The sequence below is a fragment of the Dipodomys ordii genome, unplaced genomic scaffold, assembly GCF_000151885.1.
Source record: "Dipodomys ordii isolate 6190 unplaced genomic scaffold, Dord_2.0 Scaffold69, whole genome shotgun sequence".
NCBI classification, from domain to species: domain Eukaryota; kingdom Metazoa; phylum Chordata; class Mammalia; order Rodentia; family Heteromyidae; genus Dipodomys; species Dipodomys ordii.
The window spans coordinates 1748343-1766183 of NW_012267285.1; the positions used below are offsets into that span (position 1 = coordinate 1748343).

The following is a 17841-nucleotide window of genomic DNA, read 5'->3' on the forward strand; positions in this document are numbered from 1 at the left end:
TCTCCTTTCCTCTCTCCATCTCCCTTCCTCCCTCTTTCCTTCCCTTTGTCTCTCCCTTCTCCCCCCCTTCCCTCTTCCCTCTCTTTTAAACTTCTTTCTGTTATGATAAAGGTGATATGCTGAAGGGTGACAGTGACCTCAGTCAGGTCGCGAGCACATTTCTTGGTGGCCATGTCCCCCCTTCCCTCCCTCTCTCCCTGTTTTTTCCCTCCCATCCCTTCCCACAAGTGGTAGCGTTCATTCTCCACACGGTGTCCAGTGAGGACCACGGCTGACTTTGTTCCCCCTCTGTCCCCCCATTTCTGTGCCCCCCTCACCCTCCAGAGACAGAGAAACCAACACACGAGACAAAAAGCAAACAAAAAGTGGGGGGGGAACCCTCTTATTCCCATATCTGGAGTTCATTTGGATACATGTGGGTTTCGGGTGATCAGATTCTCTTCCTTGCTTTCCCCATCTCTGCTCTTCCCTCCTTTTCTCCTCCCATCTTCCCTTCCTTCCTCCTCCTCTCTCTGAGGTCGCTAATGCTCAGATCCCATTAACACAAAACAAATGCATCCCCCACCCCCAGTCCACGTCATCTCCTGCCCTCCCTCCCTTCTCCCCCCCCAAGGCAGAGCTGTGCCTCCACCTCCCCGTTCACCCCTGCAGGTGTGATTCCACGTACACACACACACACTTTCAGAGACCAATTTCACACACTCTTCGTTCTCAGTGGGGGGAGACAGGCGCAAAATTCAAAGGGTGGGGGACCCCAAAGTCTCTCTGGGGAATTCCCCTGGCTTCTCTGATGGGAGATGAGTCCAGGGGTCCCGGGGGGGGGGGAAGGACAGCAGGTCCAACTCAGAGGAACCGCGCTGGAGGCCTGAGAGCGAGTGGAGATTCTGGCTGAGTCAAGATGGCGGAGGAGCTCATGGAAAAGAAGGGCCAAGTGCCCAGGAGTCAGAGTTGCTTAGCGCCACGGTCATTCTAAACCCGGTGACCCCCCAAAGTCTCAACAGGGTTAAAAGAGTGGTCTATTCACAGCCCAACGAAGCTCAACGGTCTCTAAAGGAAAGCTAGGTAAGCAAGACGCTTTAAGAGCTGACCACACACAATGGGTACATAAGGAGGCAGAAACGAGAGCCATCCCTAAGATGCATCCCCGCTCGGCCTTCTGGCTGAGCTCCAAGGTTCGTTCTTATCAGCTTAATAGCCAACATCTGCTCCATCTACAGACCACCATCACATGACCTTTGCAGCACATTCACAGAATCACGGGAGCCTGTTCTGTTCTGTGCATCCTGGTGATCCTGAATATGCTCGAGTGTCCCCTCCTCCCCTTCAAGGACTTAAATGAATGAGGAAATCAAAGCCAGGCACCCGTGGCTCTCGCCTGTCATCCTTGATACTCAGCAGGCTGATCTGAGGATTGAGGTTCAAAGCCAACCCAGACAGCAAAGTCCCTCAGACTCTTTTATCTTCAATGAAACACCAAAAGAAAAGCCAGAAGTGGAGCTGTGGTTCAAGCGGGAGAGCACCAGCCTGGAGTACAAAAGCTGGTGCACGCGTGTGCGTGCGCACACACACACACGTGCACGCGCACACACATGCACGCACACACACACGTGCACGCGCGCACACACACACACACTCATGACAAGATTTTATTGCATCTGCAGCTGCGTGGAAATGGGTTCGTGCTCTATGTCTTTCTCATACCGTTTTCTGAAGATAGAAGGAACCCAACTAGAAAACCATCCATTGACATCTTTCTGTATTGTGTTGCTGGTTTTCTTTAGGTGTTGCATATCACAGCAGGATTCTAAGTGAAGCCAGGGACAGACATGTAGGGACAAGACTTGTAAATCAGGGGCTGGGAAGGTGGCTCAGTGGTAGAGCGCTTGCCTTGCGTGCATGAGGACCTGGGTTCGATTCCTCAGCACCACATAAGCAGAAAAGGCCAGAACTGGTGCTGTGGCTCAAGTGGTAGAGCGCTAGCCTTGAGCTGAAGAGCTGAGGGACAGCGCCCAGGCCCAGGGTTCAGGGCCCCCCAAAAAAGACTTGTATATTCAGCGAAGTGGCTCTCCTCAGCAACTCTGCTCAGGGCTGAGGCGGATCTTTGAGGCGGATCTTGGGAAAGGCCTCCGCTCCAGCCCGTGTGCATCTTCTTCCTCCCGGGTGCCTGGGTAGTTTCCCAACAGGACGGGCTCCTACAGTGTAGTGGGCGCCTAAAGGCTCACCCCAAGACTCCTCCTGCCTTTGCAGAGAACCGAGCTGCTCACTCCTTGTGTTCGAAGCCATTGTTTTCTTAATCATGCTTGGGTTTTGTGTTGTTTTACCTGCACCATTGTTGGAACTCGGTGCCTCCTCGCTCTGCTGGTGCTCTCCCGCTTGAGCCACGCCTCCAGCCTGGCTTTTTGCTGGCTAGTTGGATGGGAGTCTGGTGGACTTTTCTACCTGGATCCTCCAGGTCTCGGCCTCCTGAAGAGCTAGGAGTACAGTCGTGAGCGGCTGGCATACCCAACAGAACGACGTTTGCATAGGCTTACGCATCAGCTAACTTTGGACTTTTTTTCTGCTCAAGGTGAGCGCTCTACCACTTTTGAGCCACAGCTCCACTTCCCATTTCCTGGTGGTTCACTGGAGGTAAAGAGTCTCATGGACTTTCCTGCCCAAGCTGGCTTTGAACCATGATCCTCAGATCTCAGCCTCCAGAGGAGCTGGGATGACAGGCGTGAGCCAGCAGCCTTTCCAACATCCCTTTTGTGAAGGGTGACTTTTGAAATAAAGGCACAAGGAAAGGTGTCTTGCGTAGACGTAAAAATGAAGGCATGTCTGCACGATCTGAAGATTTCCTTTTGGTGTATATGAAGCCAGTTTTGTTGTGGTATTTGCCTCCAATGCTTACGATAATCTCACCCCTCCACCTCTTCACTATCCCTGTTACTCAGGAAGCTGAGATCTGAGGATCGCGGTTCAAAGCCAGCCTGGGCAGGAAAGTTCATGAGACTCTGATCTTCAAGGAACCACCAGGAAACCAGAAGTGGCGCTATGGCTCAAGTGGTAGAGCGCCAGCCTAGAGCTGAAGAGCTGAGGGACAGCGCCCAGGCCCTGAGTTCAAGCCCCTCGACCGACCAAACAATAAATTCACAGCCTCTTACTTGCTCCACTCACCCGTTTGGCTGGCGCTCTACCACCTGAGCCATGCCTCCAGCCCTGCTTTAAAGTTCTAAATGGCTAGGGCTGATCATTTCCAGCCCAAGGAAGAGAGCGCGACAGTGTGGATCCTGGGCTGTTTTAATAGAAGGATCTTATTCTCTGTGTACAGAAGGCCTGGGCCGCGGGGCAGCGGGGTGACGGGCCCCGAGGCTCCCGGGGTGCGGGCGGGGCGGGGCGAGGCGCTAGTAGTTCACCGTCTTTGCGGGCCTGGCGTCTTCCATCTCGGTTTTCAGCCAGCGGTTTGTGCGGTGGCGTCTCAGCGTCTCAATGGCCTTGAGCTCCAGGGGTGTGGGTTCGATCCCCAGGTCTTCGAGGCTCAGCAGGTTGGGCAGGATCTTGTCTGAGAGGTGAAGCTGTGGACAGAAAAAAACCTGTAGCAGCCAGGGGCGGCGGTGCAGGCCTGCGGTCCGGGCGCTCTGGAGGCTGAGGCAGGAGGATTGTGAGAGGGAGGCCAAGCCGTAGGACATCACCAGGCGCCTGATGAAGAGGCCCGGACGGCCCTGTGAGCCGTGTGCACCACGCGCAGAGCCCGGCCTGGCACTGGACAGCTGCGGTCACTCCGGTCGGGTAAGGAGTCCAGCCGGGGCTGTCAGCCAGGTTTGCTAGGGCGGAAAAGTCCTGGGCGCGCCCCAAAAGCACCGAGGCAGGTCCAGCCGCGCCCCCCCTACGCCCCGAAGCCCGAAGATCTCTCCTGAGCGACAGGCCGTCTCCAAACGAGACTCCCCTGCAGGCCTTGTCCCATTCGAGCGCTCGGGGCTGCAGAGATTACAGGCAGGACCCCGCTAGCCCGTAGCTGGACCAAAGGCATGGCGGGTGTCCCTGGGAAGTGGGGGAAACGGGGATAGGGGGGAAGGGGAGCCCCCCTCTGGGATCTCCAATCCCAGAGCCACACACGGCGGTCAAGGCAGGCACCTGTGGCCAGTGAAGCCAGGGCGGACGGCTCCCGCCTGTTTTCAGGAGACCGGGGGGTGCTGGGATTACAGGACTGCGCTGCCAGGCTTGGCTGGAAGGCACTTCTGAGGTGGAGGCGAAAAGTGGCAGAGACGAGTGGGAAAGGGGGCATCGGGAGGAGAGGGAAGGAGGCGCCTTTGCATGCGGACAGAAGCGGCCCGGCGGAGAGGGAAATCAAGCAGCAGGGGGCGGCAGGCCGACGTCCCGCGCTTCCTGCCCCCCGACTCACCCGGTCCACTTTGTCCCTCGTCGTCCACGGTTCAAAGGGGCTGAGTTCAAAGAGCCGCGCAATCATGCTGCAGGAGGGAAGGCAAGGCCACGGGTGAGGGGCCGGGCCGGGACTAAAGCAGGCTGCTCCTACGCTCCTCCCCACGCGACCGAGTTAAGGCCGTGAGCACAAAAATCCAGGCCACGAGTGCACAGGCCTGGGGGCTTCTAAGCACTGGCTGAATGACTCCAGGGAGACCAGGGAGACCCGGGGACGGGTGCGCTCTGGACTGCCCCTTGCCACAAGCAGCTCTGCCCAGGTCTCACCGATCCTGAGGCTTTCCAAGGAAAACTTCCGTAGACACACCAGGCGGACTGCGATCCGTCCTAACCTGTTAGGTGTCCGGCTCCTTCCTGTGATGGTGGAGCTGGGGTTTGAACTCGGGGCCTCGTCCTTGCTAGGTTGCACTCCACCGCGGGGCCGTGCCCCCGGCCCTCTTTTGTACTGTTCACTTTGGAGACTGGGGGCCTCCCCGCTAGAATGGCGGGGCTCAGCTCGGGACGTGCAAAAGCAGCCGCCCACTTACCGATAGGCAACATGGGGCAAGGGGTACGGGAGGAAAGGCCGGTGCGCCACGGCGTAGATGTACTGCACCAGGTCGAAGAGGCGGTAGCGGTTCGGCCTGGCGAGAGGAGAGGAAGATAAACCACACTGCGGCAAACCAACTAGCTCATCACCTTTTTATTTTGTCGGTCGTGGGTCTTGAACTCTGGGCCTGGGCGCTGTCCCTCAGCTCTGAAGCTCAAGGCTGGTGCTCTACCACTTGAGCCACAGCGCCACTTCCGGTTTTCTGGTGGTTCACTGGAGATCAGAGTCTCATGGACTTTCCTGCCGGCAATCCTAAGACTTTTACTGAGTACGTCTAACCTATCTTGAGAAAGGGTCAACTTCATGAATAGAACATGCTGCCCACCAAAAAGGAGGGTAATTAAAAAAAAAAAACAAATAAGCCAGGCACTGGTGGCTCCCGCCTGTCATCCCAGCTACTCAGGAGGCTGAGATCTGAGGATCAAGGTTCAAAGCCAGCCCAGGCAGGAAAGTCCTTGAGATTCTCATCTCCAATAAATGACTCAACAAATCTGGAAGTGGCGCTGTGGCTCAAGTGGTAGAGCACCAGCCTTGAGCAAAAGAAGCTCGGGGACAGCGCCCAGGCCCTGAGTTCAAGCCCCAGGGCCAGCAAAAAAATTAAAAAACTTTTCCATGTTGCTTAATGAAAACGATCTCCTCCGCGGTGCGATGCGGTTTGTTTTCGTGGGGTGTACAAGATGGGCTTTGGGGGTGAATACCTGCTCCCCAGAGGATGTATACCCTCCTGTGTATTGTAAATCACCTCTAGACTACTGACGGAACAAAGTCAAACACGGTGTACACGCTTTGGGGGAGTATGCACAGGGCACGGGGTGCATGTTCAGGGTAGATACAATTTTTCCTCTAGATATTGTTGATCTGAAGAAGGCCAAACCCCCCCCACCCTGAGCCACACAGCGACTGAGCTAGTCCAGGCATGAGGGCCTTCGGGCAAGCGACATGAATCACTTATAATCTAGGAGTCGGTAGCTCATGCCTATAAACCCAGCTAACTCAGGCAGGAGACTGAGATCTGAGGATCCAGGTTCAAAGCCTGACTAGACAGGAAAGGCCGTGAGACTCTTACCTCCAATTAATAAAGAACAAACAAACAAACCTGAAATAGAGCTGTGGCTCAAGTGGTTAAGAGCACCAGCCTTGAGCACAAGCTCAGGGACAGCGCCCAGGCCCTGAGTTCGAGTCCCAGGACCGGCCCCAAGCAAGAGTCTGCCACGGGGCTTCACGCTCTCACCCGACAAAGGCGAAGGTCTGCCCCTTGGCGTCCGGCTCTCTGGCGGCTTTCACGATGCCTCTGGCGACATCTGACACCTGTGCAAATGATAACGCGTGGAAGCGATTGCTGGAGGAGGGGGCGGGGAGGGAGGGGGAGAGACGGGGAGGAGGGAGAGCCCAGGGGAGAAGGGAAAGCAGATGACACTGATTCGCAGCCCGCACCCGCCCTGCCCGCTGCGCAGAGCAGAGCGTTGCGTCTGGCTGCTGGGGAGCCGGAAGCCTCCTATCCCAGCCTCCTGAGCGCTGGGATTACAGGTGGGCCCCGCCACACCTGGGCCCCGCTTTCCAGGCCCTTCTGAGCACAGCTTGGAGGCCGAGAGGTCTACGAATGTTTGTCACTGTCACAACTTGGGGGTGGCTCTGTGGGTGCCTTTTCAGAGCTGGAGGAGGGGAATCCTAGAAGCGGCCAGCAACAGTGCCCACAGCCAACAATTGTCTGGCCCCCAATGCGGGCAAGGGGTGCTGAGAAGCCCTGGGTGGGGCTGATGTGGAATGGAAGGCGCTCCTTCTCCGGCAGGCTGCCCTCCCTGCCCCTGGCACCTCTGTGCTCACTTCTCACTTGTTTGGGGAGCCCCACAGGTCCCCCCCACCCTCTGGCAGCACCGATCGCACTGCTTAAAAGCTGACTGAGATTGGGGTGGGTCTGTCTAGTGGGTAGCTCTCTCTCTGGGGCTGGCACCGCCTGGCGTGTGTGCTGATGCTCGCACTGAGGAAAGCTCCTTCTCAGGAAGACGGAAGGTAGTGAGCAAACTGCTGGTTCGCAAGGACCCAGGATGCCCGGCACCGGTGCTCACGCCTGTAATCCCAGCTACTTAGAAAGCTGCGGTCTAGAGATCGGAGTTGGAAGCCAACCGGGACAGGAAAGTCCGTGAGACTTTTATGTCCAATGAAGGTGCGCTGTGGCTCAAGTGGTTAAGCACCAGCCTTGAGTGAAAGAGCTCAGGGACAGCGCCCAGGCCCTGAGTTCAAGCCCCAGGATGGTACCAGAAACAAGAAAACCCACCCCAGAAGGAAATGGAGAGTTGATCCCTGAAAGGGGAGGGCGGCCTGGCGAGGCCCGGCCCTGGGTACTCACAAACACGGGCTGCTTCACGGTCCGCAGGCCCAGGGACACGAGAGGGACCCCGACAAACGACCTCATGTCTGCAGAGACGAGAGCCGTGTTCAGAAGGCCTGGCCAGGCTGCTCGCACGCCCCCACCGCCCCGCTCAGACTCAACGGCAGCACGGCGAGCGCAGCCAGTCCAAGAGCTCGCAGGCCTGCGAAGGAGCTGCCACGGGGCGGGCGCGGGGACCAGAAACACAGAGGGTGAAGAGACCGAGCACTGGGGGGGGGGGGGGGGGGGGGATGAGCCAGGCAGGTCACGTGACGCACGGCCAGCCATCCCGCCAGGCCGAGCGTGCTCACTAAAGGCTACAAAGATCCACTGGACTCATGAACTGACACGCTGAGCTGCCAGCCCCTGTGGACGATGACGCTGTACCACGACTCCGAACAATAGTAATGCCAAGAGTCAAGAAAGCCAGAGAGAAACATACCTAGGAGACTCAGGAGTGCGGGCTGCCCCCTCCCCCCCCCCCACCGGCATTTCCCAGACTCACTTGCAAAGTGATTGAGGAATCTGTCCTCTCTTCCAAACATGTCAGCAGGCTTGATGATGGTGGCATCTGGAAATGCCTCCCTCACTTCCTGGTCTCCCACGGCCTGGCCAGTCAAGCAGGAGAGAGCACTTGAGCACCCAGACGGTGAGCCCCCGGCCCCTAGGCCCAGGGCAGGCGATCTCTGAGATGCACACCGCCAAGTTACTCATCAGCCCCAATCTGCCAAGGCCGCCGCCGCGACGGGGCAGGAGCACCCGCGTGGGAGGTGCCACGCGCACCCCAGTGGCTGACCTTGCTCCGCAGGGACCGGGCGGAGCTCCTAATGTCAGAGTTGAGGTGTGACACGTGGATGAGCTTCTCCACGCCGGCTTTTCTGGATTCTCTGGCGATCACTTTGGGAATCCGCACAAAAACGTCCTCGAAAGTAAAGTTTCTGGGAGGATAAGGGGGCAGGGAGGGGGTGTGAAGATGGCCGGATGTCTAAGCTGGCAGGGGTGGGCTGGGCTGGTTTTCCTAATCAATCCCTGAGTTCAACTTTTAAACGGTAGTTGTTTGAATCAAAGTTGGAATTAGGTGTCTCTTCGAAGTTTATGGGCCTCTTTGGGGGTCATTTCTAGCCACGGTTTAAGGCTCGTCCTAAGTTCTAAACCGGCATATATAATATTCTGTATCCCCAAGGAAATGTGAGGCTGAGGGTTCCCCCATACCCTGTTTTCTTGGTTTCAAGACAAGGTCTCCCTAAGAGTCTGGGCTGACCTGAAGATCCACTTCCCAAGGCTGAGGCCCTTTAAGAGAACCTGGCTTCCAGGCGCTGGTGGCTCACACCTGTCACCCTAGCTACTCAGGAGGCTGAGATCTGAGGATCGCGGTTCAAATCCAGCCTGGGCAGGAAAGTCCGTGAGACTCTTATCTCCAATGAATGGCAGAAAAAGCCAGAAGTGGCTGTGGCTCAAATGGTAGAGCGCTTGCCTTGAGCAAAAGGAGCTCAGGGGCAGCGCCCAGGCCCTGAGTTCAAGCCCCAGGATCGGCAAAAAAATAAAAATAAAAAGCCAAAGCTTTTGTGATGGTTGAAGGGGAGGAGGAAGGTGTTGGAGGCTAAAAAGGCAAGCCCTCCTCACCCCTGGGACCTGGCATTCCTGGAGGGACAGAGTGAAACTAAAAGCAGAGTCGTCAGTTTGACATGCGCCCTCAACTAAATGTTGGTCATTACAGGAGACAGAAGGTTGACCAAGACACTGTATGCTGTCCAAAACCTTAGTATGTTGGAAGAAACAGACATATGCCAACAGGCTGACATCAAAGGTTCATCAGGACTTAATACAGGGAACTGGTGTTCTGGAGCTATGAGATTAAAATATAATTTGCTGATCACCAATGCAAAGACGAAACGGTTTTTATGCTATCTTCAAAGAACAAGGCAGAAGCACAATCTAGAACCATCTAGAACATTCCACACACAAAAACCCAATGTGGGGCCTACTACTACACAGTGGACCAGGCAACCCTACCCCTGACCCTATCCCACATGGCCGGCTTCGAACCCAAGACCCACAATGGCACTGGCTTTTTATGTTTTTTGGGGGGGTGGGGGAAGGTAAAGTAGGGGGTACAGTCCTGGGGCTTGAAGTTAGGGCCTGGACGCTGTCCCTGAGCCTCTGTGTTTAAGGCCAGCGCTCTACCACTGGAGCCACAGCTCACTTCCAGCTTTTTGGTAGTTCATTGGAGATAACAGTCTTCCTACCTAGGCTGGCTTCAATCTGCGATCCTCAGACCGCAGCCTCCTGAGTAGCTAGGATGACCGGCGTGAACCACCGATGGCCAGCTGGTACTGATTTTTCTTTTTGCCAGTCCTGGGGCTTGAACTCAGGGCCTGGGCGCTGTCCCTGAGCTTCTTTGGCTCAAGGCTGGCGCTCTACCCCTTGATCCACCATGCCACTTCTGGCTTTTTCTGCGTCTGTGGTGCTGAGGAATTGAACCCGGGGCTTCATGCATGCTGGGCGAGCGCTCTACCCCTGAGCCACCGTCCCAGGCCTGGTGCTGCCACCTGAACCTGACGGGTGTCCGCGCGACACCTGCTGAGGGGTGCGGGGAAGGTCCACACGATGCCCGAAGCAGGTGCCCTGCGAATGGACGCCCCCCCAGACGCCGAGGCCCACGCGCGAGAGGCTCACCTGGTTTCCCACTCTCTCCCCACGAGGTTGATGACCAGGTTGCTGTGCTGCACGGCTCTCTGGACCGAGCTCTTCTCTCTGGAGTCCCATTCCTGGGGCCAGAAGTAACCAATCAGCTGACACCATGAGGACACACCCCCGCCCCAGGCCCTGAGGCCCCGCCCCCCTCCATGCCCAGGCCCGTGTCTAACTGGGCCATTCTCTTGTCTGTCACCCAGACCCTGGATCCCATCAGAGATGAGAAGGTCCCCCCCTCTCTCCTCGCCCTCCTGGAGACAAAGAGGCCGAGGGACCTTTCAACTCAGGAAACCAGAAAGGAAGTTGCCCGTATTTCTGGGAGCGTGCTGATTTTTGTCCATCCAACTAACCCCTGAGGTAGTAAGGGGATCAGGAGATCCAGTCTCCCTTCCTGAAACCTAGCCAAAGAAGCAAGGACAGCTGGGACATAGACAAAGAAATAGAGACACAGATACACACACACGCACACACATTGTGTTTGTTGGCATTGTCAGGTTTTGAACTCAGGACCTCGTGCTTGCTAGGGAGGTGCTCTACCACTTGAACCAACTTCCTTTTTGATCATCTCAGGTCCAAGCAAAAATGGAAAGAGGCAGGCTGCCTAACCCTCAGGTTTTGTAAGGAGCTCTACTCTTGAACAGTTTCTAAACCATCCAGAAGAGAAACTGATGAGCTCTTGGATGAATGGATCCAAAATAGTGACTGCAGATTAAGTAACTCCAGACAAAAGCACAGGACTGTTACAGTAAAACGGAGATTGAGACTGGGCGCTGATGGCTCCCACCTGTCATCCCAGCTACTCAGGAGGCTGAGATCTGAGGCTCGCAGTTCAAAGCCAGCCCGGGCAGGAAAGTCTGCGACACTCTGTGAGAGTCTTATCTCCAATGAACCAAAAAGCTGGAAGTGAAGCTAGGGCTCCAGTAATAGGGTGCTAGCCTTGAGTAAAAGAGCTTAGGGACAGTGCGCAGGCCCTGAGTTCAAGACCCAGGGCTAGCACGCTCAACACACACACACACACACACACAATCGAATGCTGCAAGCATTCCAATAAGAGATAAGAAATCAGGATTTCTAAGGGTGTAATCCGAGGTGGATGTGTAGGAGTCCGTGTGTTGGGCTAGGAAGGGCATGTATGTGTGTGTGTGGGCCAGCTCTCAGGGCTGAGGCCCAGGGTGCCCCCCGTTGGCCAGAGGAAGAACTTTAAAGGGAAGGCCAGTGTACCAATGGAGACAAATAGTAAGACATCCTACTTGTGATGTGGCCTATAAAAACTTCCGATCTAAAGATGACATGAAGTCGCCACCCCCCCCCCCCCCGCCCCGGGGTTCTGCCTGTAATCCCAGCTATTCAGGAGGCTGAGGATCGAGGTTTGAAGCCAGCCCAGTCAGGCAAAGCTTAGCCTCTTATCTCCAGTTAACTAGTCAGGAGTGGAGTTGTATGGCTGGAGGGGTAGGGCGTGAGCCTTGAGCACAAAACCTCAGGGACAGCACCCAGGACCCCAAAGTTCAAGCCCTCCCCTCCCCCCCCCCCGCAAGGGAAAAGAAGAAAAAGAGGGCATGAAGTACATAGGTAATCTTAAAATGTGCTCCTTTCTGAATCCTATACTTGGCATCTTTTCTACTGGTCATACACATTGAAGAGTAAAAAAAAAAGGTATGGTATTTTTAATAATACATTTTACTTAAACAAACAAATCTAAGGTCTTTCTTCAGCCTATAATAAGTGGAGCTGGGATCCTCCCTGACATCCTCTTCTACCCTCACAAGCCTCCCCAAACCCTTATGGCCGAACCAAGTCCCACTAGGAGTTAATGTCTTTGACTTATGAAGGATGGACAGACAGAGTGCAGTCTCCAGCAGATGACAGATTTTATAACATGGGTTCTGTGCCAGAATTTTAAGCATGAAGGTGATTTGTCAGAGGATATAAAACACATGATAAAAACATCAAGTCTGGAAGTGGCACTGTGGCTAAGTGGTAGAGCGCTAGCCTTGAGCAAAAGAGCTCGAGGACAGTGCCCAGGCCCCAAGTTCAAGACCCACAACCACCACCACTAACAGCAAGAAAACATGCCATCTGCGTAGACCAGCAGGGACGCTCATGGGAGGGGATTAAGTTTCAGCTCTACAAAGGAATGAGACACCTCACACAAGCTGTTAAGGGGAAGAAGTCAATCTGGAAGGCTATGGCTTGTCTGCCTCCAAAGAGACAAATCACAGGAGGTGGTGAGAAGATCCACAATCGTCCTGTCAGGTGTGAGTGGGGGGGAGGAGGTAGGAGGGAGAGGGACAGTGTCTTCTCCACACTGTCTATTTAGACAAGAGCTCAAGCTTTGGACAGGCAGCTTCAGGCTCCCATAGTGGGAAAGCACAGCCATCAGGGGTGAGCAAACGATACAGGCCAAACCTGGCCCTTGGCCTGGTTTTGTAAATAAAGTTTTATTGGCACACGTGTTTGTTTACACAGCTGTTTTCTGGACACTTGGGCGCAGCTCAGTCATTATGACCAGGACTCTTTAAAGGGCTGCAGATCCCACGTTCTTTGAACTTCAGGACCTGGGCAGGAAAGGTTTGCCCACTGCCAGTCTAGAAACACGGGAACTTACGAATGGAGGATGCCTGGATGAAATGGAGGATGTTCTGGATGAAAATCACGCCCTAACAGTGACCCGTCGTTCACAGCTGTTGGCTGAGATGACCAGGCATGAAGTCTTACCATGAAGATTATCTGGCCCAGGTCACCCATGGGGCGAAGGTGCATGAGGTCATACGTGTCACACCGGTAGGGGATAATGATCTGAGTTCCTATTCGGCCTAGGGAAGAACGCATTGAAACAAGACTCATCGACACGGTGATACAACATGATGACGCGTTATTCGATGGAGACTTGGAAAGGCTTAAATTCTGCTATGACACTGTAAGCTCATGTTCTTGTCGGGTGCTGGTGGCTCACGCCTGTCATCCCAGCGACTCGGGAGGCTGAGATCTGAGGTTTGTGGTTCAAAGCCAGCCAGGGGCACGAAAGTAGGAGACTGATCTCCTGTGAACCACCAGAAAGCTGGAGGTAGCGTTGTAGCTCAAGTGGTAGAGCGCCAGCCTTGAGCAAAAGCAGCTCAGGGACAGTACCCAGGGCCAGGAGCAAAACAGATAACTAAATAAATACATATTACCTAACTCCAAGGTAGTACGATTTGGGTTTGTTTCCTACCTTTTCTTGCTTATTTTGGGGGTGGGGTGGGGGCTGGGGACTGACTGGGTTGGAACTCAGGTCCTCAAGCCTTCTACCCCTTGAGCCAGGCCAGCAGCCGTGTAGTAGCGTCCAATCAAGAGACACGTGGCTCATTCAAATCCCCGTCAAGGGCAATGGGCCCGGTGAGCACAAGGCAGGACTTGTACTTACCAAGGTGGTTGACGACGTACCGGCCCAGGAATCCCGTGGCTCCGAACACGGTGGCCACCAGCCCGCTGACAGAGGAGCGGCCCCCTTTGCCGTGAGGTATGACGGCATGGTGGAGCAGGCGACGGGGTGGGCCGTGAAACCCAGCGGTGGCCGCAAGCGCAGAACCTGAAGGCGAACCCAGAGCACGCAGAACACAGAACACAGCGAAGGGCCAGGTTAGTTTAAAAGCCACCAGGAACCCAAGTCCTTCCTTTCCCCTGCAATGCTATTTTGTCATCTGGACCTTAGCGATCAAAGTAGCAATGATCATAATCATTACCACATAAAATCCCTGTGACAGGAGGGGATACGTTCTATGCTAGGGGCTCTCGTGAGCCTGGGGAGAGAAGGCTCACTGAGCCATGTGATCATGAGGAAGGAAGGAATCCTGGGAAAAGTGTCCGCAAGGGGGTGTAAAGAAGGAATTAACAAGCCGGGCGCTGGTGGCTCACGCCTGTCATCCCAGCTACTCAGGAGGCTGAGATCTGAGGATCAAGGTTCAAGGCCATCCTGGGCAGGAAAGTCCATGAGACTCTGATCTCCAAGGAACCACCAGAAAAACCGGAAGTGGCGCTGTGGCTCAAGTGGTAGAGCGCTCGCCTTGAGCTGAAGAGCTGAGGGACAGCGCCCAGGTTCTAAAGTTCAAGCCCCATGACTTACAAAAAAAAAAAGGAGTAACAGAGAATTCCAAACTGGGAGCTGGTGGTTCACGCCTGGAATCCCAGCATACTGAGATCTGAGGATTGAAGCCAGCCCAGGAAGGAAAGTCCAGGAGACATTTATCTCTAATAAACTACCAAAAAGCTGCAAGTGGAGCTGGGGCTCAAGTAGTAGAACGCCAGCCTTGAGCAAAAGAAGCTCAGGAATGGCTTCTTTACGAAGCTCCCAGTCCACAGAGCTGAGCGTTTACCACAGGTCGTAAAGCAGCTGCCACGCTGCCGGGCAAACAGAATGTGCTCAGGAAATGCAAGCTGGCCGCTTGGGTCCCAGCATCCCCATTCTCCCGTGTATGGTGAATACCGTTAGGAGAATAATGTTCTTTATCCATTATGCATGGATTAATTCCTCTGCTCAACGTTTCCATCGGTTTGGCATGCTGATATCCAGATGCTCACTTGCAGGGTAACCTAATTTCTTCTTTAACATATTTAAAAGCTATACAGTTATGTACTTTACGGTGGTGTGGCATACATCCAATAGCACATTTTCATATATCACAGATCACATAGATCGCAACTGGACTTACCTAAAGAAGAACCTTGTTAGTATTACAGAAAACATTTCTATGAGTTATAATACTGTATGGGATGTGTGTGTGTGCGTGCGCGCACGCGTGCTGGTCCTGGGGCATGTACTTAGGAGTCTAGACGCCATCCCTAGACTTTCTGGTGGTTCACTGGAGATCAAAGTCTCCTGGACTTCCCTTGCCTGGGCTGGCTTCAAACCACAGCGCTCAGATGTCAACCTCCTGAGTTGCTAGGATTACAGGCGTGAGCAACAGTACCTGGCTGTATGGACCTTCTCAGGAAACCCACCTTGGAAACTGCTGAGCCTCGATTGTCCATTCCCTCCTAACCCCCAGGACCACAGCCATGCCACAGTCTCAGAATACTTTGCTCCATTCTTTCCACCCTGTCTCCCTCCCTCTTTTCTTAGCATACACGGGTTGTACAGTGGTGTTCTACTGTAATATTCCACCGCAATACTCCACCAGTTCTTTGCCTGCGGGAAACACCCTCATTTGCTGGCTTTCAGGTCCACCCCAGCAACCAGTGAAGGAAGATTTTTCTAGAATGCCATCCTCCACTGGCGTCCCAATCTTCCATCAGTGGGCCCAAGGAACCAAAATCTCCTCTTTTTAAAACTTCACATTGTGCTTCGTGGTCATCACGTTTAAGCACATGCCTTCGTTACATGTGCTTTTTACCAAGCATGGCCAAAACATAAAGTAAAAAAATCAAGAGAAACTTCAACGACAAAATTGCTGTTTAAAAAGCTGTTTGGGTTTTTGGTAGATGTTTTGTGTGTGTGTGTGTGTGTGTGTGTGTGTGTGTGTGCGTGCACAAACACCAGTACTGGGGCTTGAAGTCAGGGCTTGAGCGCCTTCCCTTAGCTTTAAGCTCAAGGCACACTTGAGCTGCATCTCCACATCTGGCTTTCTGGTGGTTCCTTGGAGACAGAAGTCTCATGGACTTCCTGTGCGGGCTGGCTTCAAACCATGATCCTCCTATCTCAGCCTCCTGAGCAGCTGGGATTAGAGGCATCAGCTGCCAGTGTTTGGATAAAAACCATTTTTTTTTATTGATGCAGAAGCCGAGTTCCACATTCTCATCAGCTGTGTTTAAATTGTCACGCAATCTGTGAAAATCTGCCTCCTGAGGAGAGCATATGGAGTCCACAAAAGCCAGCTAATGTGCTTCATTGAATTGATGAAGTATTATAGATGTTTTTTTGTGGCGGGGAGGGATGTGGAAATGGGCTGTGTGATAGGGAAAAGAAAGCAAATCAAGCATCTGCCACCAAGTAGTGAATTTTATACATCCTGAGAGCTGAGCTCAACCGGGGTCTCTTCAGAACCACATTCCAGTGGGCACCAAGTCCCCCCTCAATGCACCTGCCTGTCTAGACTTTACCCCAGTCTGGAAATGAGTACACTTCCTTTCGTACAGTATCATTGGCTTCCGCATTCTCTCCCGTCCCTCCCTCCCGTCTTCACCCATGAGTTGTGGAGCTCACTTTCACCCGTGTCCTGGGAGCTCCACGCCGGTGCTTTTCCACCCTTTTGTCCCTGAGTTCTGTGCCCTGTGTTTCTCCCTTCCACCCGCCCCTCCCCGAAGATGCACACATGAATACACAGCATGTATAAAGACAGAAGCATCAAAAACTAAAAAAGAAAAAAAGCCTTGTTTCCATCTACCTCTTGGAAGTGTTTTCAGTGTATCATTTAATATCAATATGAAGACGTGCTTAGGCGTTTTGCGCCTTTGGAAGTCTCTCCTAAGAGCATCCTCTTTTGGTCTTCCTGTGTGTGTGTCTAGGATCCTGTGTAATTTGTCATTTCTTGGTACATTTCTGATCTAACTTCCGCATATCAGAAAGAACATGATGAATACACTTTTTTTTTTATGGTCAGTCATGGGACTTGAACTCTGGGCCTGGGCGCTGTCCCTCAGCTCAAGGCTAGCGCTCTACCACTTGAGCCACAGCGCCACTTCCTGAATACACTTTTGCCAGGCTGTCATGTGACTTGGTACCCAAGGGCTGTAGGCAAAGGTCCCTTGCTTCCTTCTCGGGAGTCTCACCTGTTCAGGTAGCAACACCTTCCCAACTGCATGCCGGAACTCTAACCAAGACGGAAAGCGAAAAGGAATCCTCTACACACTCCTGACTCTCCACCTCTGCTGGACACGGGAACTACCTGAGGTGATTTTTTTTAAGACACACACCTGTCATCCTAGCTACTCAGGAGGCTGAGAGCCGAGGATCACAGTTCAAAGCTGGCCAGGGCAGGAAAGTCCCTGTGAGACTCTTACCTCCAATAAACTGGTCAAGAAAAGCCAGAAGTGGTGCTGTGGCTCAAGTGGTAGAGCGCTAGCCTGGAGCACAAAGTGGCTATGGGACAGTGCCCAGGCCCTGAGCTCAAGCCCTAGGACTAGCAAAATAAAATCAAATGACATTAAAAAGAAAACGAGCCCTTTTTTTTAAGTCTTCGTAAGGCTCACAGAGGGTGACACTGATCAAGATTCGTTGCATGCTTCTACTACTTTGCTGGACGACAGCTCCCTTCATTCAGCTACTTAAGGGATGCCTGTCATCCCAGCGACTCAGGAGGCTGAGATCTGAGGATCAGGGTTCAAAGCCAGCCCTGGAAAGTCCATGAGACTCTGACCTCCAAGGAATCAGCACACAAAAAAAGCCAGAAGTGGTGCAGTGGCTCAAGTGGCAGAGCCTTGAGCTGAAGAGCTGAGGGACAGCGCCCAGGCCGTGAGTTCAAGCCCCACGGCCGACCAAAAATATATAAAATAAATAAAGCTCTCAGTGACCACGAAGCGACCTTCGAGAGCAGACAACACGGTGCACAGACTTAAAACACACGATGGAAAAGCAACTTTTGGGGGAGTGGGGTGGGAGGGAGGGATAGCCGGGGGAAAGACAGTGATGAAGGGTCACCGTCCAACCAACGGCTTTGCGTTAGTTTGGGGGGTGGTGAAGGGACGATCAGCTCAGGCCCCAGGCAGGATCCCACCCCTGGGGGCAGTGCAGGAGGCCTGCAGACCCAGCTAACCACAGGCCGCCTCCTGCCCCCCCACCCCGCATCCCTCCCCAGGCCGG

At 53.9% G+C, this 17841-nt stretch overlaps 1 protein-coding gene across 1 annotated transcript; it reads right to left on the reverse strand.

Annotated features, from left to right (window-relative positions):
• Positions 1–3261: 3261 nt before the first annotated feature.
• Positions 3262–16843, reverse strand: Ndufa9 (NADH dehydrogenase (ubiquinone) 1 alpha subcomplex, 9, 39kDa). Its single transcript, XM_013023600.1, has 11 exons — positions 16812–16843; positions 13471–13727; positions 12786–12883; positions 10053–10144; positions 8173–8314; positions 7882–7984; positions 7356–7423; positions 6240–6316; positions 4947–5042; positions 4382–4448; positions 3262–3554 (listed from the first exon to the last, which is right to left on the reverse strand). The coding sequence occupies exons 1-11, from the start codon at positions 16841–16843 to the stop codon at positions 3384–3386; spliced, it is 1203 nt and encodes a 400-aa protein (XP_012879054.1). The 3' UTR covers positions 3262–3383.
• Positions 16844–17841: the final 998 nt, after the last annotated feature.

Coding starts and splice junctions, on each gene's coding strand:
- Ndufa9 (XM_013023600.1), bottom strand. CDS start 16,843: ATGCAGTTGGGAAGGTGTTGCTACCTGAACAG. Junction 12,884..13,470: donor GTACGTCGTCAACCACCTTG/GTAAGTACAAGT, acceptor GTTCTTCCCTAG/GCCGAATAGGAACTCAGATC. Junction 8,315..10,052: donor GGGAGAGAGTGGGAAACCAG/GTGAGCCTCTCG, acceptor TTATCCTCCCAG/AAACTTTACTTTCGAGGACG.